Source organism: Engystomops pustulosus, chromosome 3 (assembly GCF_040894005.1).
Source record: "Engystomops pustulosus chromosome 3, aEngPut4.maternal, whole genome shotgun sequence".
Taxonomy (NCBI): Eukaryota; Metazoa; Chordata; class Amphibia; order Anura; family Leptodactylidae; genus Engystomops; species Engystomops pustulosus.
The window spans coordinates 133,375,670-133,402,074 of NC_092413.1; the positions used below are offsets into that span (position 1 = coordinate 133,375,670).

A 26,405-nucleotide genomic window follows, 5' to 3' on the forward strand; every position below is an offset into this window, starting at 1 on the left:
GCAACACTGCTCCTGACATCTTAGTTTTGGGTCTAGATTTATTATCCAATGCGTGTGAGCAGAGTAAAGGAAGAATTCAACATTTTGGAACTGCATCCATATTTTATCCGGCATAGACATGCTTTTCATTCCATTCACTTGGTAACAACCTGCAACTGAAATTCACATGTAAATAACCTGCAAATGAAATTCTCAGTCTGTGGGTTGAAAACTGGTGCGTTTTGTTTTACTAGCTGTCAGAATATTCTTCAATGTGTTTTTCTATTGATTTTAGTACGCATATTCTTAACTGTATCTTTTTTATTTTAGTTTGTGTCCAAATAAAGTAAAATTTATCTTCTCTAATTTAGTTTCAAGCCCATTATGATCCCTTAAAGGGAACCTGTCAGCAGAAATAGACCTAATAAACCACTAAAGTAGGTTGTCGGGCCGATGCATAGCTGCAAAATGTTTAACTTTGGTGCTGAACACCAAGCACTCATTTACAGTGTAGGGGGGGGGGAATTCCTGGGTAAAGAGAACTTGACTTCAGTGTGAAACGCTGCACCTTCTTGACTTTATACAACCAATTTATATGTTTCTTCAAAATTTTATTTCTGGATGTTCCAACACATTGGACCATGGAAGAAACCAGATCTGCTTGGGGGTTAATCTGATTCACAAAATACTGGTAGTGATTTATTAGTAATTTATTTATTATAATTTATATTTATTATAGTTCTTAGAACAAAGAAAATAGTGAGCAACGTCAATAAAAAGAGCAAAATGTGTTTACTTTTACCTTTTTTCTAACTGTTTTTCTCACTAGGCATATTTAATACATTATTGCAACACATTAATAAAAACCTTTGATGGGCTGCATTTCACATTACTTCGACTAGGCTGTATGTTGCAACTCTATTTTAAGAGTCCCCATGTGTTCTATGCTTTCTCACACTTCTAGAGATTCAGTAAATGCATGAAACTCCAATGCTTTCTGTGTTGCTCCTTCTTGTGTGGTTTGTCCACGTTTCTTTTTTTTGTGCTATAGTGGTACATCCGCTCGGTTCCAGAGCTCTTCTCTCCTTGCAATTGCAATTTTACTTTATTCATCACAAACTGGTTGGTACCTTATTTTGTGCACCCATAGCTTCCATTGGGGTGTATTTCCTTCTATAATGATCAGCTCTATGGTTTTATTGATAATCCTTGTTCCTATGACAGCAAAACATTTTAAACAATCCTACGGTCACTGGGACCGGAAGGTGAGTTCATCTGTATTAAGCAGCCCCCTTCCGACCACCTTTTTGTTTTTTTAAGAAGTCTCGGACAACCCCTTTAATGACCCACTTCATGTATAGTTTGCCTTTTCAAAATTGCCCTTTAAAGTTTGCCTTCTGTCTTTAAAGCGAACCTCTCACCAGGAATGTCATTTTTAATTGGTGACGGGTTCCAGTAACCTATGGTTTGCTGATTTTAAAAAATGGCTTTGTCCGCATTCTGAAAAATTGTATGTGCTGTCATGTGCATGAAGTAGGGGAGGGGGATGCTGTGAAGTAGAGTAAGAATTATTGAGGAGACACCAGCTGCGTCAACCCCCCCCCCCCCCCCTTTAATGAAATGATTTCGAATGCTGACAAATGACATTCCTGGCAACACTTTGTAGACAAGTTAAAGAGAACCTTTCTTTCTGGACAACTATGTTTTGCTACAGGGTAAAAGTTTAAATTGCATACAATACCTTGGCTCTTTGCTAAATTTTTTCCTTTCTTTTATTATATAGCTTTTTATTCCATCATCCTGTTCTGCGTATTTTTGTGGATACCATTTGTATATTTTTACTATGAAGAAAAGGATGAGGACAGAAGCAGCTGTTCAGTAAGTTCCTTCTTTGTATATTATTATTATTATTACGTAGCTATGCCAGCTATAAGGCCTTTATTAAAGGGAACCTGTCACAAGGGACCTCATTTTCACTAAAAGCAGCCCCTTACAGCTGCATTGCAAATATGTTTTTCTGCCTTTATTTGCATTACAATATACAGGCGGTCCCCTACTTAAGAACACTCGACTTACATACGACCCATAGTTACAAACGGACCTCTGGATATTGATAATTTATTGTACTTTAGTCCTAGGCTACAATGATCAGCTGTAACAGTTATCAAATGTGTCTGTAATGAAGCTTTAGTGTTAATATTGATTCTTATGACAACCCAACATTTTTTAAAATCCAATTGTCACAGAGACCAAAAAAGTTCTGGCTGGGATTACAATGATAAAATATACAGTTCCGACTTGCATACAAACTCAACTTAAGAACAAACCTGCAGACCCTATCTTGTATGTAACCCGGGGACTGCCTGTAATTGTGTTTTAGCTTACCTGGCTTCATGACAAAGTCCCAGTGTTTGTTTGTTTTGGATGATTAAAAAAAAATGTGACGTGTGTGTGCTGCTCACTCACTCCTCAGCCCCCACTTTTCTACTCCTTTACAACTCCTCCTTCACTCACACAGGAACAGAGCTCAGTGTGGCGAGCCGACATCAGTGGGGGAGGGTAGAGTTGTACAGGAACAACAAAGTGGGGGCAGAGAGCTGAAGAGTAAGCAGCATGGAAAATTCAAAATTTTATTTTATTTTTTTTTCATTTTGTGCATCTAAACCAGAGCAATCCTTCGGACTTGCCAGAGTATTTTATGATGAAGCCATGTAAGTTAAAACACACATTTTTATATTGTAATGCAAATGCTTAGATAGAACAGAAAGGCATCTTTGCAATGCAGGTATAATGAGTTTCGGCAACCAGTGTTTAGTGAAAATTAGGTCACTGGTGACAGGTTCCAGTTAATCTCTGAACAACTAGCAAAAATAGCCATTGTATTAAGTTCTGATTCTTACTTTCCACATTGCAAAAAATGGCTGTCTGCTTAACCCAAAATTCTAGCACAAGGGTCACCATTTACCATGACCCTTTTGTTACCACTTTATTGGTTGTATACAAAGTCTGGTGAACATGGCATAGTATATTTTTTGTTTTTTTTATACACTCTTAAAGGGGTATTCCCAACTGGGCGTTTACATTTAATTTAATTCACTTGCCATACTTAAACATTTCTTCAATTGGATGTTATTAAAAAAATGTTCCTGTGTGAAGATAATTTCTTGTAAATGTATCCATGTTGTCCCTTAGAAACGAGATGGCTTCCTCGGATACCACCTCACAATTTGGCAGCAGTGGCCAGACATGCAGAATTGAGTCCTGCCTGACTTCCTGTATTCAGCGATTTATTACCACAGGATGGCCGCGGGACATACAGTAACTTCTGGACATTTCATGTACAAACACCCTTTGTGTCTTATGGCAATCCCTCCAGCAGAGGTGGCTGTATCCAAGGAGTCTGTCTTGTTTCTAAGGGACCATATGACTACATTTATGAGAAATTGTGTTCTAACAGGTAATTTTTTTTAATAACATCTAATTGAAGACCTGTGTATGTATGGCAGATTAATGAAATTGAATGTGATTGCCGAGATGAGAATACCCCTTTATGCTAAGGATCGCTGGTTCTCCAATAATGTTTACAAACCAGATTTCCTTTCTTCACCTTTGTAATTAATGTTTACTTGGTATGATTTCTACTTGAATCTAAGTGATATTTTATAGTTTGTGTGCTCAAGCATGTATAGAAGTATGTTTTAAATTAAAAGTCCCTCCTTCTCAGAAATCATATTCAGCCTTACATACATCTCTTTCCTACCCTTATTATTTTTTATTTAGTTCTGTTTGGTTTTGTTTTTTTCATCATTGTAGGCGTCAAATATTACTAAGAATTTTGTAATGTTAAGAAATGGTTCTTGGAACTTCAAGGAATCAGAGAATAATAAAAACTTATATACTCGAATATAAGCCTAGTTTTTCAGCACAAAATTTGTGTTCAAAAACCCTAACTCGGCTTATACTCAAATCAACTAAAAAAAAAGTCAAACTCCTAGGACCTACGGGGGATGTCGGAAAGGTGAGTAAAGTGTTATTTTTTTTTTTTCGTACTACAGAGGCTGGGCAGGCTGTATGCTACAGGGGCTGGCAGACTATATACTGGGAGGCTGTGACCAATGCATTTCCCACCCTCTGCTTATACACAAGTCAATAGGTTTTCCCAGTTTTTTTTTGTGTTGAAATTAGGGGTCTCGGCTTATACTCAAGTATATATAGATTTGTGTATATATATCTATATCTATAATTATTATTATTTTTGTAGCCATCAGTTTTAACATGGCGGCATATTGTTCCTGCCAAGAATGTAAGAAATTGTCTAGTGACCTAGTGTCTTCTGCTCCAAAAACTGTTTAACCCCTTAGATGCCATAGTTAAATGCAGCTGTAGCTCTAAGGTCAACAAAAAAAAAAAAAAGCCTTAGTCAATGGGGCCTAAAAGTGGCATTGATGGTGTAGATCCTTGGCATCCACTGACTGGTGTTCCAGTTAGAAATTTTCAAGTTGTAGTTTATTAGTCTTAGTCTATTAATTTACATGTAGAATATTGTTTTAGTATATTCAAAGCATTAGTGAGTAAGATGTTGTTCTCATTTTTATTGAATCTCTATTGACATACAACAGTTATTAGATGCCTATGCTGGTTTTCTTTCATTGTTTGTGCATCAGTAATGGTCTCGCTGAGCTTGTGCAATGATCTCTGTCAATCATTTGTGTTAAAGATTATCTCACAGACAGTGATTTACTTGAACCTCTCGAAAGACTACCATTATGGGCTGCTGAATCAGCATAATGGCAGCATAATGATCATGGCGGAGTCTTGTGCTCGCTATGCTTTGATGAGAATTGTCAATTCTGCTTTGTTAATGCTTCAGTAATCATTTCTAAATTGTTAAGTCAATATTGTGCATCTACTGTAAAAGTAAACTTTTATACAAAGATCTAAAACATGTAATGTAAAAAAATTGTCATCCGTCAGTGTTAAATGAGACCATTGTATTTTTAGGGAATGCATATAGTGCATTACAATTGATATTGCTTTAAATAAAATGTTTAACAGCTTCACCTTGGTATTAAAAGAGCTAGTGTCTCCCCTTGGCTAAAGTTTTGACATACATTCTGGAAACGCATAGAGACTAATAAATTCCAGGTGTTTGTGCATTTAAAGGAAATCTACAGTACCTGATAATTAGCGCTGTTGGGCAGAGCCACGCATGAATAGAACACAATGGGGTACATTTTATCAGGGCTTGCCCCCTTAAAATTTAACATGCAAACCATCAAAATGACGACATTTCCTGCTGCACGTCCGGAATCCTATCTATTTCCGTTATAACACGACCTCCATGACGAGCGGGCGAGGAGGGTGTACTGTTGCACAGTAGATTGATAAACGGATGGAGTAACATTTATTTATAAGCCATTTTGCTCCTTTGGTTATTTGTGAAAACAAACTTTGTTTACATGCTAATAAACAATGCAAGGTGGGTTTCTCACTATGTTGTCTTGTTTCTTGTGCTACTAGCTGAGACCTTTTTTTTTTTTTTTTTTTTTGTATAAAAAAACGAACCAGACAACATAGTGAAAAATTCCCCCCCTCCCCCTATATTGTATTAACCGTGCTGGTGGGATCTTCCCATTGGCATTAAAAGGGTTGGACACTTTTCAATAAATCTGCATGTATACATAACTTTGCCTCCTTTTGAGCTTCAGCCTTTCCTTGTTCTCACATATATACAGAACTTCCTATTTCTCACTCCTTCATTAAAATTACAAACATACTGTCCTGATTCATGTGAAAGCCCTTAGTGCGCTGGCCTCCGTGCCCTTAGCTGATGTCACAACCAGGAAGTGCCCACCTACTTCAGGAATAGCTGAATATGATTTTATAAGATGGTATGATCGATATATCAGGCTGTATCTAAGGCTAAGAAGAAGCCAGCAGCATGATACAGTTATCGTTGGAATTGTTGTCAACAATAAAAAGGAAAAAAAAAAAGTTTTATAAAACAAAAAGAATAGTCGAATGGTTATTGCCATGTAAATAAAGAGTTATAGTTAACAACTGATGATAAATTCTCCATGCATGCAGAAAAACTGTTAAAAGGCTAAAAAGGTTTTTCTATTAGTCAGCAAACAAAACATTTATAAAGAAAAGAAAAGGTCATATGTTCCCATAAATGCCACCAAAAAGTATACTATAGAATTGTTTTGATAACAGAATTTGAAATTCAAAATCTCTTTATTCTAGTTACGCTTTTAATGGCCAAAAAATGTAAATTGCCTTAAATATTTTAAGTTTGAGTGAATTTCTCAACTCTCCTTTCTGTGCAGCATTATGCATATATTCCACTTTAATGTGCACTATAATCGATCCACAGCTCTGCCATGTAGACTTGGGCCACCTGTAAAAAATCCTTGTATTATAGCAAGGTTACCACATGTTAATGGGTTTTCGCACAAGAGCAGAAGTACACTGGATGAGGACGCCCTCAAGGCTTGGCTGAAGGAAAATGAAACCGTAAGATGGATTACAAATTTAGAATACAATTAGACAAAATTCAAAATATGTTAAACCATAAGGGACTTGTAAAGATTATGACACTGGGCTGCACTGTACATTCCACTGACCTCTAAATTTAAGTGTGACTTGTAAAAGAAGTAAAATCTTCCTCTTTCATTTATGTGTCCGACATGTAAAATAATGTTACTTGGATAAATGAGGATGATTTCATGTGTGCTGCACAAGGACCCTTGAGAAAGGGCCCAAATTTAATAGTGCGCTTTACATCACACATTTTGTCTGTGTTTTTTTTTTTAATTGCATACATTAGTATGGTGACTTCAATGCTGTGTGATAAGCAGTGTAAAAGAAAAAACAATGTATACAGAGTTTAACCTCTTTTGTTACCGAGGGTCATTGATACCTGAGTGTCCAGGTCAATTTTTGCACTTCTGTAAGTGACAATATACAGTATTTGAAAAAGGATAGTTTTATTAATTTGCATATTTTTTCTTTTTTTTAATTGGAAAAAATGTTAGTCATTTATCTCCTAGTTTTTTTTAAAGTTTAAATGAGTAAAACTGAATAAACTCTTACCAAAATATGTTATAAATATGGACCGCTTACCACCATGAGTAGGTATCACAAAAATTCATCTTTATCTTGTTAAAAAATTTTAATTCTTTAATTAAGCTCCTTTTAGAAATTGTTTGAGATTGTAAACCTTTTTAAGAGGTACTATGTCCTTGGCTTTATCCTGGGTTGTGTAAAAACCATTTCCGGTGAAGGTTTCACTGATCTCTGGGTTGTAGAGACAGTTCACAGGCTGCTGGTAGCAAGGTAACTCTAGCCATTTGTAGCGAGTAGCAGAGACGGCACTTACATGATTCATGATGTTTTGGAGGTAACGCCTGTCTGATGGAGGAGTGCCCTCCGAAACCACATAGCTGTGGTTTATTGTGTTCGTCATATCATAGGCATACGCCATAGTACAATGCAACCAGATACTAGAATCGCCTTGCGATTCATTTTTTGTTTCTGTTAACTCTGGATCTGTAGGTGCAATTAAAATATCCTTATCTAGCCTCAGTGCTCCTGATCTATTCCCCCGGGATGTAGTGTGCCCACACCTTTTTTTTTCTCCATGCCCAAGTAACTTATCAGTTTTCTCCGAAATACTACCTGTACCACATGCCACACCAGAAAGGCATCGGGAGATCAGGGAGTTAAATAAGTGGCTCAAAAGTTGGTGTAGGAAGGAGGGTTTTGGGTTCATGGAGAACTGGGCTGACTTTTCTGTCGGCTACAGGCTCTACAGTTGGGATGGGCTGCACCTCAATGGGGAGGGTGCAGCTGTTTTGGGGGAAAAATGGCTAAAAGGTTGGAGGAGTGTTTAAATTAGAGACCTGGGGGGAGGGCAACTACACTTGTGCGGGGCAAATACAGTGTAGATAGAAAGCTGGGAAGAGTCATAGTCCATGGGGGAGGAAGGGAGGCTGGAATGAGATTGGGGAATACAGTTAGTGGCAGAAATATTTGGACAGTGACACAAGTTTTGTTATTTTGGCTGTTTACAAAAACATGTTCAGAAATACAAGATATTTTATACCAAGATATTGACTGGGGGGCAGAAACCTGCAGGTCATTCAAAGGTAGCAGGTTCTTGTCAACAACAAAAGACAATTACCTGTCGCAACTAGCCCTGGAGCCAACAAGAGGGGGGGGGGGCACTGCTGGACCTTCTCCTTACCAACAGACCTGATAGAGTATCAAAACTACAGGTTGGGGGGAACCTGGGTAATAGTAAAGCGTAATACAAAATCAATGATATTATGATCACTAAGAGCGTTAGAGAATAGGCAACAAGCACTCTAAACTTCAGGAGGGCAAATTTGGGAACACCTTTTGGGCATAGAATGGGACAATGTTCTCAAAGACAAAAGCCCCCCCCCCCCCCCCCCAAAAAAGGGACTTTTTCTCATATATTCTAAAAAAGTCCTGTGAGAAACACATACCTTATGGGAAAAAGTATAAGAGAAACAAGAAAAAAAACAATGTGGCTAACTAGTCTTGTAAGGAAAGCAATAAGCAAGAAATATAAGGCGTTTAAGGTGCTAAACCTTAAGGTAGCGATGAGGAATTACAGAATTATAACGAGAAAAATAAATCCTGTAAAAAGCAGATAAAGGCCGCAAAAATAGAGACTGAGAGAAAAATTGCCAGGGAGAGCAAAAATAATCCCAAATTATTTTTCAAGTATATAAATGATAAGAAACTAAAAACAGAGAGTGTGGGCCCCCTTAGGAATAGTATGGGGGTCATGGTGGAAGGAGATGAGGAAAAGGCCAATCTACTGAATGTCACCTTCTCAACGGTCTTTACCCAGGAAAATCCCCTGGTGGAAGACACAATGAGGAATAATGTAAATTCTCTTTGGAATATCAACAGTTTAACCCAGGAAGAGGTACGGCGCCGCCTCGCATCCACTAAGATAGATAAATCACCGGGGCCAGATGACATGCACCCCTGGGTTCTGCATGAACTATGTACCGTGATAGACAGACCGTTATTTTTAATATTTGAAGATTCACTGAGGACTGGTTATGTTCCACAGGACTGGTGCATAGCAAATGTGGTACCAATATACCAAAAAGCGATCCTGGAAACTGCAGACCTGTGAGTCTAACTTCTGTGGTGGGGAAAATATTTGAGGGGTTTGTTAGAGTTGCTATCCTGGAGTATCTCATTGTGCATTATAGACCAGGGTCAGCATGGGTTTATGAGAGATCGGTCCTGTCAGACTAATCTGATTGGTTTCTACGAGAAGGTAAGTTCAAGACTGGATCTGGGGGACGCTGTGGATGTTGTATATCTGGACTTTTCAAAGGCATTTGACACTGTGCCGCATAAAAGGTTGGTATATAAAATGAGACTGCTGGGAATAGGAGAAAATCTGTGTATTTAGGTAAGTAATTGGCTTAGTGATAGAAAACAGAGGGTCATCATTAAGGGCACATTCTCAGATTGGGTTGACTTCAACAGGCGTCAGTATTGGGGCCACTTCTTTTTAATATTTTTATTAATGACCTTGTAGTGGGTTTACACAGTCAAGTTTCAATATTTGCAGATGATACTAAGCTGTGTAAAGTAATAAATACTGAGGTCGATAGTTTAGCATTACAGAGGGATTTGTGGAAGCCTGAGGAGTGGGCAGAGAAATGGTTGATGAAGTTTGATGTAGATAAATGTAAAGTTATGCACTTGGGCCATGGAAACAAAGTATAATTATGTTCTGAACGGTCAATTACTTGGTAAAACTGGAGCTGAAAAGGACTTGGGGGGTATTGGTGGATGGTGAACTTAATTTTAGTGACCAGAGCCAGGCGGCTTCTGCTAAAGCAAATAAAATTATGGGATGTATCAAGAGAGTAATAGATTCTCATGATAAAGACATAGTTCTGCCCTTATACAAATCCTTGGTCAGACCACACATGGAATATTGTGTACAGTTTTAGTACCAGTGTATAAAAAGGATATAGTAGAGCTGGGACCGGTGCAGAGGAGAGCAACCAAGATTATTAGGGGAATGGGGGGGTTAGAATACAATGACAGATTACAAAATTTGGGATTATTCGCTTTAGAAAAAAGACGACTGAGGGGAGACCTCATTACAATGTACAAATACCTGAACGGACAGTACAAGCATCTCTCCATCTTTTTATGCCTAGGCCTGTGACCAGGACACGGGGGCATCTAGCGCCTAGAGGAGAGGCAATTTCACCATCAACATAGACAAAGGTTCTTTACTGTACGAGCAGTGAGACTATGGTACTCTCTGCCGCAGGAGGTTGTTATGGCGGACTCTATGTACATGTTCAAGAGCGGCCTGGATACCTTTCTGGAGAGAAAAAATATCACGGCTTATGGGGATAAAACATTTATTTAATTCTTAAAGGCTGGACTTGTCTTTTTCCAGCCTTTTATACTATGATACTATGGTGATTCTAAGGGATAGACTTTGTCAACATGCAGATTTTTGAGTCTATACAGTGAATAGTGTGTCTCACCTGGGTCACCCGAGCCATGTGTCCCAGATTCGTCTGAACTTATCTGGACAATTCCTGTGTTTTGTATATGACGATGTCAGGTTTTTCTCTGGCTCAAAAACAGACTACAAAGACCTGGTAGCAAGCGTTCCTACCTCATCTGGGTTGAATCACATGATCAATCTTTTGTAATCCAGCTTATTCATGTACAGGCAAATATTGTGATAAAATATCACAATATTTGCCTGGACCTGAATAAGCTGGATTACAAAAGATTAAACGTTTGGGGAAGCATTTGATTGATTTTGTGCTTTCCACATTCGTATTGTTGGCATGTTGGGGTCATACCAACGAAGCGCTTTACATTTTCTTCTTTTGATAAGACCCCCAGGAGGCACACCTCAGGTACACATGGGACCGTCGGGGTGATAAGTCTAGTGAGAAAATCTGTAATCTGTTTCCAGAATTTTGCTATTGGGGTACATTCTTATATCATATGCATGAAGTCTGCTTCCAAGGAGCTACATCTAGGACAGACAGTGGAATGTACTCGACCCATTTTCTGCATGCGTACCAGAGTGAGGTATGCATGATGAAAAATATATAATTGTGTCATAGGGTTATTTACTGATGGTGACACCTTGGTGTGAGAAGATAATAATTCTGAGTCTGTCTCCTGCGAGGGAGATGGCATGAGTTGTTTACGGGACACAGTTAAGCCATCTACTAATCCAAATCTTAAACCCCCCTCTCCCCTCCCCCCTTCATTGCCGAGTACACTCAGAGAAAAAAGGAGAAAAAAAAATCGTGAGAAGGGACCCAACAGCCCTCAGAAGAGATGGTAAAGAAGCTGAAATATGGAAAGAATGGAAGGTTTAAGTCCCTAATACTAGATTCATACCTTCTAACTTTCCCCACTAGGTTTCGCCAATTATTAACCTCTGTTTTTTTTTTCGCCCCATTCCAGTCCTTGAGGATGATCAGACGCCCCAGAAATAATACTTTTGAAACTAAGGTTTTCAAGTTTTTGGTTGAGGCTATATCTGAGGTATTTCCCAAGATTCCCAGAATGGGGTCAAAAGGCAGGGCGATGTCCAAGCCTCGCTGAATCTCTACGAAAATTTCCTGCCAAACTCCATTATGACAGGGCAAAACCAGAGGATATGTGTGATATCAGCGGGCTCTTGTTTGCAGCAGTGGCACTTTGCATCTGCTTTCAGACCGGCTTTAAACAAAATGTATGGTGAATAATATAACCTGTATAAAATATTTAATTGTATAAACTTAAAATTATCATTCAGAGATATCTCTTTAATTTCCCTATAAAACTTATACCAGTGTTCTTTGCTTAACCCCCTTATACTATTTCCCCATTTCACCTGACTCAGGTGAATTAATTAATTTCATCCATTATACCCTTTGTGGGGATTTGGCCCAGTAGAGACCGTGGTAGCGGGGTGCTGGGATGCAGTTCAAGACAGGGACACCAGGGTACAGTCCAAACAGGTCTCGCCTGCGTTTATTGCAGCAAAATAAAACAGCCTTTACATTCAGGTATTTGAATAAACAAAAGAAAACCTACCCGTCAGGGTGCTAACTATACAAATAGTCCACTAGCTCACACTAAACCAAGTTCACGTGGCTGCTCCAGACACACAGGTCAGAGCTGTGTCCTCTCAGCCTCCTTCCACAGAGAGACAACCCACTCAACTCTGCTGAGTCATTTTATCCAGGCTCATTAGTCTGCACCCATCACCTGTGTCCAAGGTGCTGGACAAACCCACCTCAGCACTAAGGCCTTGCATAGAAGCAAAACCTAGGGGAAACATACCGCCCATCCACAGTTAACCCCTTCAGTGTCTCACATACCCTCCCCCTCTGTTTGACCCTGTGGGGACGAACACTTTTGGCCATCAGACAGTGGGTACGGGATAGGGCATCGGCATTCCCATGCAGCTTTCCTGCTCGATGTTCCACCGTGAATTTAAAATTCTGGAGCATTAGGAACCACCTTGTGACCCTGGCGTTCCTCTCCTTGGCCTGACTCATCCAGGTTAGGGGAGAGTGATCGGTCACCAGTGTAAACTGCCGCCCTACCAAATAATACCTCAGGGATTCCAGAGCCCATTTGATCGCCAAGCACTCCCTCTCAACTATACTATAGTTCTTTTCAGGAGGTGTGAGCTTGCGGCTCAGGAATGTCACGGGATGTTCCTCACCCTCCACTGCTTGGGACAGGACAGCCCCTAAGCCCACGTCCGAAGCGTCAGTCTGCACAATAAAGGTCTTGGTGAAGTTAGGGGTGATCAGTATCGGTCCCTCACACAAAACCGTCTTAAGTCGCTGAAACGCCCCCTCAGCCTCTTCACTCCACTTTACCATCACCGCCCTGCTACCCTTAGTCAGGTCAGTCAGAGGTGCCGCTATTGTTGCAAAATCGGGGATAAATCGGCGATAATAGCCCACTATGCCCAGAAAAGCCCTCACTTGCTTCTTGCTCAAAGGTCGTGGCCACTGCTGGATCGCCTCTACTTTATTTACTTGGGGTTTGATGACCCCTCGCCCAATACGGTACCCCAGGTAACGGGCCTCTTCCAGACCCAGTGCACACTTTTGGGGGTTCGCTGTCAGCCCTGCTGCCCTCAGGGAGTCTACCACTGCTTGTACTTTGGCTAGATGACTCTCCCAGCCGTTACTATAGACTATAATGTCATCTAAGTAGGCCGAGGCATAACTCCGGTGAGGTTTTAGCACGAGATCCATTAACCTCTGGAATGTGGCGGGAGCCCCATGTAGCCCAAAGGGGAGTACCACGTACTGAAAAAGCCCATCAGGGGTAACAAAAGCGGTCTTCTCTTTAGCCCTGTCAGTCAGGGGTACCTGCCAATACCCTTTCGTCAGGTCAAGGGTGGAGAAGAACCTAGCCTGTCCAAGTCGTTCTATCAACTCGTCAACCCTGGGCATGGGATAGGAATCAAATTTGGACACCTCGTTCAACTTCCTAAAATCATTGCAGAACCGTAGGGAACCATCAGGTTTGGGAATCAACACAATAGGACTCGACCAGTCACTTTTAGACTCCTCGATAACCCCCAGGTCTAACATCTGCCTGACTTCTTCGGATATGGCAAGCCGGCGCGCTTCAGGGACCCGGTAAGGTTTTTGGTGTACCCGGATGTGGGGTTCGGTTATGATGTCATGCTTGATGACTGAAGTACGACCCGGTAACTTAGAGAACACCTCCATATTTCGGAGCACAAACTCCTTCGCTTCCTGAATCTGGGCCCTGGAGAGGGACTCCGAGATCCGTACTTCAGGCACCTTGGCATCGGGTACACCTACCTCCGGTGTCCCCTTCTTGGAGACAGACTCCTTCTCTACTCCCATGGCCATCAGGGACTCTCTTTCCCTCCATGGCTTTAGGAGGTTCACGTGGTATATCTGTTCGGGTTTCCTCCTCCCCGGCTGAGATACCCTGTAGGTTACCTTCCCCACTCTCTCCATGACCTCATATGGCCCTTGCCATTTGGCCAAGAACTTGCTCTCCACGGTGGGCACCAGAACTAGCACTCTGTCGCCTGGGTTAAAGGTCCTGAGTCTGGCTGACCTATTGTAGACCCTAGACTGGGCCTCTTGTGCCCTTGTCATGTGTTCCTTTACAAGGGGCATTACCGCCGCTATGCGGTCCTGCATAAGGGAGACGTGTTCTATCACACTACGGTGGGGGGTCCTCTCCTGCTCCCAGGTCTCCTTGGCTACATCCAAAAGCCCACGTGGGGAACGGCCATATAACAGCTCAAAGGGTGAGAAACCCGTGGAGGACTGGGGAACTTCCCGTATGGCAAACATCAAGTAGGGCAACAAACAATCCCAGTCCTTCCCATCTTTGCTGACCACCCTCTTAAGCATCCCCTTCAAGGTCTTATTAAACCTCTCGACTAGGCCATCTGTCTGAGGATGATACACAGAGGTGCGGAGCTGTTTTACCTGTAGTAACTTGCACATCTCCTTCATTACCCTAGACATGAATGGGGTACCCTGGTCAGTCAAGATTTCCTTGGGGAGGCCTGTGCGTGAGAACACCTGGAACAGCTCCCTAGCAATATTTTTGGAGGAGGTGTTCCTTAATGGAATCGCCTCGGGATACCGCGTAGCGTAGTCCAGGATAACTAGGATGTATTGGTGCCCCCTGGAGGATTTGACTATGGGGCCAACCAGATCCATTGCAATCCTTTCAAAGGGCACTTCTATGATCGGTAGCGGGACCAAAGGACTCCTGAAGTGGGAGACCGGGGCAGTAAGTTGACACTCAGGGCAGGAGCTACAATACCGGTTTACCTCCTCCCACACCCCGGGCCAGAAAAATCTCTGCAGGATCCTCTCCCGGGTCTTCTCAGCACCTAAGTGCCCTCCCAGCACATGTTTGTGTGCCAACTCTAGCACCAGCCTACGGTGAGATTGGGGTACTACAAGTTGCTCAACCTCCTCACCCCGTATCTGGTCGACCCTGTACAACAGTTCCCCAATAATCACCATTCGGGGGTATATTTTATCAGCCCCTGGTATTTGGAGTACCCCATTTATCACCTTAACGTTCTCCCGTGCTTTAACCAAGGTAGGGTCCTGTAGCTGTGCAGCCCCAAAATTTTCACGGGAAATCTCAAGGTCCAGCATGTCGGCCACCTCCTCGTGGCCCTCGACCTCACCAGCTAGGACCTCTAGGGGAGAGAATTCATCACATGGGGTCACCCCTACTGCTGGTGTGGGTACATCGGCCTCAAAGGGTTCAGGGGCCAAGGCCGGACATACCTGATGTCCATTATCTGCAACAGCACCTGAGGTGGGTCTTCGTCTCCAGAGGTCCCAAAACACCGGTAAGTCTCTGCCGATAATAGCCTCATGAAAAAGGGTCCCCACCACCCCCACTTCATGGGTAACAGTACCACAAGGGGTATGTAGGTTGATGACAGCAGTGGGATATTCGCGAGTGTCCCCATGTATACACAACACTCCCACTCTCCGCCCACTGTATAGTCCAGGATCAACCAAAGTTCCCCGCACCAGGGTGACCAGACTCCCTGAGTCTAGCAAGGCTTCCACTGTGTGACCACCGATTGTGACCATGCACACTTGGGGTTCTGCATCCGTGACTGACTCTGCCGCCAGAACTGGCCGGGCAAACAGTGACACTCGCCGGGTCTGGTTGCAGTCCATTGGCTCCACTGACAGTGGACAGTTGGCAGCAATATGGCCCATTTCATGGCACCGCCAGCACTGGATACGGCCATGACCTCTGTCACGAGCCTCACTGGGTTTCTGGGTATCCACGCCCCCCAATGAACCCCCTCCCAACCTGACATGTCTCCCCTTTTCCGCAGTAGCAGTCTTACCAGCTGGTTTGGTGACCCTGTCACTGGCACTGCTTCGTGTGGGAGAGGTAAGTAGAAGGTCCTCCGTAGCCCGATACCTCTCTACAAGGGACACAAGCTCCTCAGCTTTTGTGGGACCGGCCTGTCCAACCCACCGCTGGAGCCGAGAGGGCAGAGAACGGGTGAACTTGTCGAGGACCACTCTCTCTACCATCTGTGCTGGGGTGCAGTCATCGGGTTGTAGCCACTTCCGGACAAGATGGATCAGGTCATGCATTTGGGAGCGTGGGGGTAATTTTTCTGAGTAAGCCCACTGGTGGACCCGGCTGGAGCGAACTTGAACGGTGACCCCAAGACGAGCCAGAATCTCCGCCTTTAGCTGGGGGTACTCACGGGCCTCCGTTTCACTCAGGTCGTAGTAAGCCTTCTGCGACTCGCCGGTCAGGAACGGTGCCAGGACATCTGCCCACTGCTCAGCCGGTAACTCCTCTCGCTCAGCTACTCGCTCGAACACTGTGAGATACGCCTCCACGTCGTCGGTCGCCGCCATTTTTTGTAAAGCCTTTTGTACTGCAGCCCGTGCGGAATGCTGGACAACCGGGTACCCTTGTAGACCAGTATGGGACCCCTCAGTAGCCGACGCTTGCGGTGCTGCCATAATGCCAGAAAACTTCTCCATCATCAGCTGGAACATGGCTCGGGACTCCTCCTGCTGTTGCTGGAGCATGGCTTGCTGCTGTCGGGACCTCTCCTCCTGCTGCTGGAGCATGGCTTGCTGCTGTCGGGACCTCTCCTCCTGCTGCTGGAACATGGCTTGCTGCTGTCGGGACCTCTCCTCCTGCTGCTGGAGCATGGCTTGCTGCAGCTGCCGATTAGCCAGGGACTCTTCCTGCTGCTGCTGCCGATTAGCTCTGGCCTCCTCCTGCTGCTGGCGGGACCTCTCCTCCTGCTGCTGGAGCATGGCTTGCTGCTGCTGCCGATTAGCTCTGGCCTCCTCTTGCAGGTATTTAATAAAGTCCTCCATCTTGGCTGTATCCTGCAATTTGCCTGCTGCTTTCACCCAGGCCATGCAATGTTGCAGGATGTAGCGAGCCTTTCAGGTGTGTGTCTTTTTGAACTGCCCGCAATCCGAAGCACCATATGTGGGGATTTGGCCCAGTAGAGACCGTGGTAGCGGGGTGCTGGGATGCAGTTCAAGACAGGGACACCAGGGTACAGTCCAAACAGGTCTCGCCTGCGTTTATTGCAGCAAAATAAAACAGCCTTTACATTCAGGTATTTGAATAAACAAAAGAAAACCTACCCGTCAGGGTGCTAACTATACAAATAGTCCACTAGCTCACACTAAACCAAGTTCACGTGGCTGCTCCAGACACACAGGTCAGAGCTGTGTCCTCTCAGCCTCCTTCCACAGAGAGACAACCCACTCAACTCTGCTGAGTCATTTTATCCAGGCTCATTAGTCTGCACCCATCACCTGTGTCCAAGGTGCTGGACAAACCCACCTCAGCACTAAGGCCTTGCATAGAAACAAAACCTAGGGGAAACATACCGCCCATCCACAGTTAACCCCTTCAGTGTCTCACACCTTATATATTCTTGATAAATTTTTCTTTGCATATTTCATGTCATATACTTTAGTGAGACTGCTGTGAGCCATGTCTGTGAAAAAGTTCTGGTTCCCTTCGGCTCTTGCCGCATGTTTTAATTGTGCAAATCTAAAGTAGTCTGTGTGTCTTGTGTTTCAATTCTTGAAAATCTTTAATTTCCCCCCCTGTGAAACAAGTGTATAACATAATTCCGTCCTTTTCTTTTCCAAAAATCCATCCCTTCCAAATTAATAAATTATTCAAACAATAATTGCCACATAGAGGGGTCCATTCAGTTGTACCATGCACTCCTAAAAAAGTCTTATATTTGTACCATACTCGGTGCAGCATAACTGCTGTGGGGACCCGCTGCATTTTCTTCTAATTCAATGCACCTGATTCTAATCCGGAGAAAATATATATATTCCCCCCCAATTCCTCTAATATCCTTTTGAAGAAGGGAGAGTTCCTGCAAACCCCAATATACTGAACCTGTCGCGGCAATGAAATAGTGGAAGAAGGATGGTAGCGCTACTCCACCCTTTATAATACTTTTCCTAAGAAGTTTTGCTTAATCCGGACCCTTGATCTCCCCCTATAGCAGTTTATTCACAATAGCTCTGTCATATGTCATATTAAACGGGTGACTATCCTCTAAAATTTAATGTCAAGATTGTGTTTGGATGTTCCACAGAAATGGAGATTCACTGCTAAAGTTATAGCCAGAAATCCCAGAAAATAGAAACCTTTTTTTTTTTTTTTTTTTTTTTTTTTCACTGCAATCTTGAGTCCATACCTCTGGTTCTGTGAAGCATCCACACACAATCATCATATCATATTAAAGGGGGGATTCTCCTGTTTAGTATGAAAGTTTGTGCTTCTAGGTGCCAGGAGATATAGCCGTTTAAAGTTGCCCACTGTCAAGTCGTTTACAAACAGGAAATGTGCAAAAAGGACATGTATAGCTGTATGGCAGTCATGAAGGGGTTAAAACCATTTGGACCATGCACACCAGTTTGTGGAAGTAGGATTAAAGTTGTCATGGCTTGGAATGGTGCCACAGAACCGTTCTTGGTTCGTGTAAGGCTATATTCACACTAACGTATGGGGGACGTATATACGGCCGATATACGTCCCCCATAGGCAGCAATGGGCGCACGGCACCCTACGGGAGCGGTATGGTGCCGCACACGTGCGGCACCGTACCGTTCCGTACCCGGGCAAAAGATAGGACCTGTCCTATCTTTTCCCGTAATACGGCGCCGTGCGCCATAGGTTGCTATGGAGAGGGGCGGGGGTGAGCTGCGCTCACCTCCTCCTCCTCTCCCCGTACACTGCCGTTGCCCGCTACGGTACGGTATGGGCGGGCAACGGCAGTGTGAATATAGCCTAAATGTGACACTGCACTGGGCGTATTTTGCGGACCAAGCCTTGGGACTCCTTGTATCATAATGAAATATATTGCAAGGAGTAGCAGTAATGATCTGCAATCATTGCCCTTAATTCTTCAGTTTGATTAAAAAAAAACATTCAAAGAAAAAAAGTTGAAAGCAAAGGTACTGGTATAACGAACAGCATGTCATTCTATAACTAGGTGTAGGACTTAATAACTGTGGCATTTGCTCTGACCAATTTCTCACAGGAAAACTGACCACTCCAGATGGTTTGGAGTCAATGGCTCATAAACTTTATTTTACAAGTGTGGAGCAGCCAATGTTTGACCGATCTCTTCCTCAGGGCAATTGTTATTGCTCTGAGGAAGAAAACTGCCCAATCTTGCAATGCATTTACTCCATACTTGTTAAAATAAATGTACCATATCATCATACCATCTGGTATGTTAAATTCTGTGTCTGCACCAATAGAGATGCTTTTATTTATTTATTTATTTTTTCTGCAAAAAATTCTTGCATATCCTGACTTTGCTAAATGTCCAAAGAAGATGGCAACTGATTTCTTGATGGCCATCGATTTGGTGTGTTTTAAGGTTCAACAAATGCATGATACTTTCCAGTCTGCCTTCTAGTTCCTAGTTGGACATGTAGTGCCAGAGAGAAAGATGTGAGGCACAGAAAAGGCTACAGTCTATTCGGAGACTTATGTACGGCCACAGGCTTGCGGCTGTATGTATGTCCCCCATTGGCTGCCAGTGAACGCACTGAGCGATACAGTGCTGCACACGTACCCGTACTGCACCCATACCGCTCCATACACAGGGAATAGATGGCCCGTGTCCTATCTTTCCCTGTGTTATGTCGCCATGCGCAATGGATCACTATGGAGAGGGGGTCACCCCTCCTCCTGTCCATGGCACCGGACGTATGCCTGCTGGGCTATGGCCCAGCCGACATACTTCCGTGTGAATCCAGCCTTGCTCCAATTTATATGTTATATGCATAACACTTCTATCAGAATTTGGTGTGGGTAATACAATCATTAGTCATAGAAAATTGTGTAGGCAGAACTCTGGAAACTTCCACATCAAGTTCCACAGATGATAAATGACATGCTGTGTGTTGTGAGGGAATACAATCCATTTTTGAATCTGTTCTTCTATCATGTATATATACAAAGATCCCTGTGAATAGCACCATCCCCCGCGTACACAGATCATCTTTCAGTTACATCCTGTAGGCTATTGGAATGTGGGTATGGTCAGTAGGTTCCTTTGTCTCAAGAACCTATAAAAACTGTCTGCTACCTAAATAAATTGGAATTCTCTCAAACATGTGAAGGTCTGAGTGATTCACCGAGCAGCTCGAACTATACAATGATTTGGAACCACACATCACATCGAGATATGGGGATATTTCCCTGACAGTGTGTATGGCATTTGGATAAATTCCATATACTACACTTCTACTGTATTACACACACATTGAAAATCTGTGTGCAATACTTTGGGGGAGATTTATTAGACCAGTGAAGAGTAGAGCTACACCGTCCTCTGCTGCACCAGATTTATCATTGTGTCTGCTGGATGATTAATCTGGGGCAGTGTAAGACTGGGGGGGGGTTGTACTTTGCACCTCCTATTAGTTGGTCTGGTTTGCTGTGCCACAATATCGGATTTTCTGGCACTGGGCTATTTCCTGTGAGGCTACGCCTATTTTTGCTCTGAAACCCTCCAATAAATGTAGTATATGGCATTTCTGGTGCAAATTACTCCATATTATGGAGGTGACAGATTGTGAGGGCACCAAACACTTATTATTATCTTATTCATATCATCTTAGTATCTTATTTAGAAAACTACATCATTAATGTTTTGATTATTGGGAGTTTACTTAAAATATATTGTGTAAAAAAAAAAAAAAAAAAAAAACTGGAAATAATCTAGAATATTGATTTACAGTATCTATGCTCCACTTGAGGTGCTAGAGGGAGTTTAAAGTATTATGAGCGACCATTTTTATTGTAATATTATTGAATTATTTTCATCAATTCTGAAAATGCTACATTAAGTCTCCCCCTATTCAACAGGTTACAAAATGTAAACCTTTAACAATGTATATAAAGAAGTACATGTGAATTTATCTGTTTAGCCAAGATTAATGGCTTTGCTTCTTAACCATTGAGCAGGTTATCAAAAATCTGGCTGTTCATCTCCCGTTCATACATTGTATATTATATTTAGGGTCTTTTATAGCCCATGTCTGTTAACACCACATAAAAGTTGGATTGATACTGCAGTCATTTTTCAGATGATCAATAGCCTTCTGAGAATTATCATCTTTGAAAATTTATTAAAGTCATAACATGTACACCTCTAAATGTAAAACACAGTTGAATTAATAGCGAGGATTGCTAAGGTTAAAGAAACATTTTGAGCTGAATAATCTGAGAGTCTACAGAGAAATATTGTACATTAAGGGAATTGAAAGAGCTAGGGATAAACCTAAGACGTTCTGAATGTAAAATAAGGCCAAGGTTGAAAGACATATCTGCGGTTTCTAAGGAGGAGCGGGAAATCCTGTGACTGAATGGTTTGAACTTTCTGGCTTTTAACTTGGTTTAGGTTCAGTAAAGAAACCATTTAATCTCACAAAATTTAAATGGTGTGTTTATCCTTCCCATATTAATTACCTATATAAAAGGGAATTACTGTAGATTATGAGAAAAAGGAGGAATGCTGAAAATGAAAATCACAGTATTACTAATAAACCGCTTAACCCCTAAACAACCAGACTTTGTGGCGCTGTTTATAGAAGAAATGAGCCATGTTTATCTTCTTCTTGGCATCATCTTTAATTAAAATGTTTTTTAAGCATTTCTGACTGTAGTTCAAGTATGTAGTTTAGCAGCTTTGTTGTCTTGTGAACCTTTTTTTAATGCTGTAAACTTAAAGGTGTATTCCCACGAAGACAAGATTGCTAAATTTACTCAGGATGGCAAAATAACACAATCTGTAATGCACTGTTATTAGCAAAAATACAGTATTTCATAGATCTAATTCCAACCTGCCTCTATCAATGCTGGTGTATATAATTTTGGTTACCCCTGGATGCAACCTTAAATCTTCTGACACTGGTTGGATTCTTCTCATGAATAGCTTTTTTTGTCTGCACACTGCAGTGCTCTCTGCCTCCTTTCCCTCTGCATTCCAAAAGCTGCTCAGGCACTTCCTGCCACGTAGCAGCAGTGTGCAGAAACTTGCCTACGAGCTACAGAAATATAAGGTCTTTAACTGAGGGAGACCTATAGCAGAGTTGACTGTTTGTTATAAGTGAGTTAACAGAGCTGAAAGTGTCATTGTGTCTTGTACACTCACCGGCCACTTTATTAGGTACACCTGTCCAACTGCTCGTTAACACTTAATTTCTAATCAGCCAGTCACATGGCGGCAACTCAGTGCATTTAGGCATGTAGACATGGTCAAGACAATCTCCTGCAGTTCAAACCGAGCATCAGTATGGGGAAGAAAGGTGATTTGAGTACCTTTGAACGTGGCATGGTTGTTTGTGCCAGAAGGGCTGGTCTGAGTATTTCAGAAACTGCTGATCTACTGGGATTTTCACGCACAACCATCTCTAGGGTTTACAGAGAATGGTCCGAAAAAGAAAAAACATCCAGTGAGCGGCAGTTCTGTGGGCAGTAATGCCTTGTTGATGCCAGAGGTCAGAGGAGAATGGGCAGACTGGTTCGAGCTGATAGAAAGGCAACAGTGACTCAAATCGCCACCCGTTACAACCAAGGTAGGCAGAAGAGCATCTCTGAATGCACAGTACGTCGAACTTTGAGGCAGATGGGCTACAGCAGCAGAAGACCACAGCGGGTGCCACTCCTTTCAGCTAAGAACAGGAAACTGAGGCTACAATTTGCACAAGCTCATCAAAATTGGACAGTAGAAGATTGGAAAAACGTTGCCTGGTCTGATGAGTCTCGATTTCTGCTGCGACATTCGGATGGTAGGTTCAGAATTTGGCGTCAACAACATGAAAGCATGGATCCATCCTGCCTTGTATCAACTGTTCAGGCTGGTGGTGGTGCTGTCATGGTGTGGGGAATATTTTCTTGGCACTCTTTGGGCCCCTTGGTACCAATTGAGCATCGTTGCAACGCCACAGCCTACCTGCGTATTGTTGCTGACCATGTCCATCCCTTTATGACCACAATGTACCCAACATCTGATGGCTACTTTCAGCAGGATAATGCGCCATGTCATAAAGCTGGAATCATCTCAGACTGGTTTCTTGAACATGACAATGAGTTCACTGTACTCAATTGGCCTCCACAGTCACCAGATCTCAATCCAATAGGGCATCTATGGGATGTGGTGGAACGGGAGATTTGCATCATGGATGTGTATCCGACAAATCTGCGGCAACTGTGTGATGCCATCATGTCAATATGGACCAAAATCTCTGAGGAATGCTTCCAGCACCTTGTTGAATTGAGGCAGTTCTGAAGGCAAAAGGGGGTCCAACCCGTTACTAGCATGGTGTATAAAGTTGCCGGTGAGTGTATATCTCATGGATCTCAACTGGAGTTCCGAATTTCATGAAAATTTCGGTTCGGCATGAATCCGAAGTTTATGGTGATTAGTGGGAACAAAATTCCCCACAGGCAGCAACAGCCTCAGCAACAGCCGCAGCACCTAGAGGCACACATGCCATTTCAACCAGTGAAGGCTCCAGCACCTCTGCCGAAGGGAGCCGTTTGTCTTTGACATCTCCCGGTCCAGATGCTCCTGCTCTTTGCTACACATGCAGCCAGCAGTAATTGAAGGATTTCAAAGAGACAACTGTATGCGTCCAGCCATCCTGAGGTGCAGAAGTTGACCGTGCTCCTGTACAAGTTGTTGGTACTGCATTCCCCCCCTTTTCCAAGTCGTGGACTCTGCACCCTTCAGAGAACTAATGGCTTGTGCCGAACCGAGGTGGAGAGTTTCAAGCTGAAATATCTTTTCCAAAAGGCAGTACCAGCCCATCACAAATATATAGAATAGAAGGTGGGCCAGTCCTTGAGCTTATCGGTTTCTTCCAAGGTGCATCGCTGCACGGATGTGTGGAGCTGTAACTCCGGTCAGGGCCAGTACATGACCTTTTACGGCCATTTACACCAACAACTTCAACGGGAGACTCTGCTTTCTTCTCCACGTTGTCAAACTGCTGCTCCTGCACCAATGTCCGCCTCCTCCTTCTCCTCCACCACCTCAGCCTCCACAAGTCTAAGTGCTGCTCTATCATACCACATGTGTAGGGCACAGCGGTGTCTCACAGTTCTACACCTCATTTGCCTGGATGAACAAAGTCACACAGGGGAGGGACTGCTCCGCGATATGGAAGAAGAAATCAATGTGTGGCTTTCTCCACAACAACTGCAAATCGGAACCATGGTGACAGACAATGGGAGGAGCATGGTGTCCACGCTGCACTGAGGGATGGTCCCTGCATGGCGCACGTGTTCAATCTGGTTGTCAAAAGGTTCCTGAAGTCTTCCACCCATCTGCAAGACATTCTAAAAATGGCATGCAGGAAACTGTGCATGCAGTTCATCCTTTCTTACAAAGCCAAGCACAACCTCCTGGAGTTACAGCGCCAAAACGCCCTCCCCCAACATAGTCTGTGTGATGTTTCCACCCATTGGAATTCCAGCCTCCATAAGTTAGACCGCCTGCATGAACGGAGAGAAGCCATAAATGATTTTTTGATGATGCAAGTGGGCAGGAGTACTCCCCTGTGTAACTTTTGTTGTCGGCTACTGGCAGCTCATGCGTGACACCGGCCCTTTGAAGAGGCCACATTATTTGTCAGTCACCAGGACTACAGGATGAATGACGTCATTCCACTGCTTTATGCCCTGGAACAAATGCTGCTAAATCTGTCTGGTCAGGGCACTGGAGAAGTGGCAACTACATCTCATGGCCGCATAAGTCCAGTGGGGATTGAACTGGCGGAGGAGGACATTGGAGCACAAGCAGAGTCTGGTGCAATTGGTGGTTTTTCTACTCAGGTGACAGGAGAGGGGGAGCAGGAGCATCCAGAGGAGGTAGAAGCACAGAAGCACAGTGGCAGTATACATTGGAGATCGAGGCCAGGAGTCCCTCAGTCACTTGCACAGATGGCCCGCAGCATGCTGCTTTGCCTAACTAGTGACAGCCGAATAGTCAACATCCGGCATAGGGATGACTTTTTGCTCTCCACCCTCTTGGACCCTTACTACCGATGCAAAATGGGTGCCTTTTTTCAGCTGTCGAGAGGGAGGAACAACTGGCGTACTATAGAGAAATACTGTGCAGACAGTTGGCCGCTTCCTGTGTGCCATTGTCCATCCTCTTTCTGGTCTGACCAGGGGATTCCTGGCACTCATTGCTCATGTACTACTGCCACGGCTGCTGTGGGGAGATGGGGGTAGGAGTCCTTTAATGAGCTGCTTCCTTCACCCGCCTAGTGAGGAGGGTAGCTAGCAGCAGCAGGATATAGAGCAGACCCTGTACTAGCAGGTGGTGGCCTACTTTGGACAGCACTCTACCACCCCAGGTAGAGGATCCCCTGGACTACTGGGCAGCCAAACCTGATGCGTGGCCGAAACTTGCAGAGTTTGCAGGAGAGAAGCTGTCCTGCCCGGCCAGTAGTATGGCATGAGAGCGGGTGTTCAGTGCGGCGGGGGCCATTGTTGCCCTAAGGAGAACCCGTAATGTGGAGAGACTGACCTTTGTCAAGATTAATCGGGCTTGGATCGGCAGGGATTTCAACACACCAATGGCTTATGCCTCAGATTAGATCAGACATGATGCCTCCCCAAAACATTCAGAAATGAGTCCGGATTCTAACTACCTGCCTCAGCCACTATTCTGATGCGGCCAACCGCCTGATACCAGACATCTGCCAGTTGCTTCATCTGCCTCCCACAATCTTTACCCGGGACTGTCACCAAACTTCACACTCTGTCATTGTGCCACTCTGCAGCCTACTCATGCTGCTACCAACTGACTGCTGTCTCCCTGGAACACCCTGTGATTTCCATAATGCTATTTTCACCCTCTACCACTCCATGACGTTAAAATTCTCCCAAATTAATATATCCTAGTTAAACCGAAGTAAGAATACATGCTCTTTAACACACATACCTTTTATTGCATTCAAGAGATGTTTTCTTTTTTTTGAATTCAACCATTATAGAGTCACACCATTTCTGAAAGATGTTTATTGGAGTGATGGTGGCAGTATGGCTGAAGACATCTGGTTATTTAGTATTATTTTTTGAGATGGGCTGCAACTGAAAATTTTGCAAAGTCCATTGACAAAACCAATAGAGGTTGGGGACATCAAAAACCTGTCTTGGTGGCAGATTCTATTGCATTTACTCAAAGTTCAAGACTGAGGTCAGCATTTATTTAACCTGCATGAGTGATTGTTGTTCTTGAAAGATTATGTCTCTCCTACTGCCAACATTGTCAAGCTCCATGATACAAGAGAAAG

At 43.4% G+C, this 26,405-nt stretch overlaps 1 protein-coding gene across 1 annotated transcript in view; it reads left to right on the forward strand.

The window, feature by feature from the left end:
• Positions 1–26,405, forward strand: part of LMBRD1 (LMBR1 domain containing 1) — a 142,873-nt gene that overhangs the window by 23,340 nt on the left and 93,128 nt on the right. Inside the window, exon 4 of the mRNA XM_072142187.1 lies at positions 1,763–1,857. Coding sequence (XP_071998288.1) covers positions 1,763–1,857 — 95 coding nt within the window. The remainder of the gene's footprint in view (positions 1–1,762; positions 1,858–26,405) is intronic.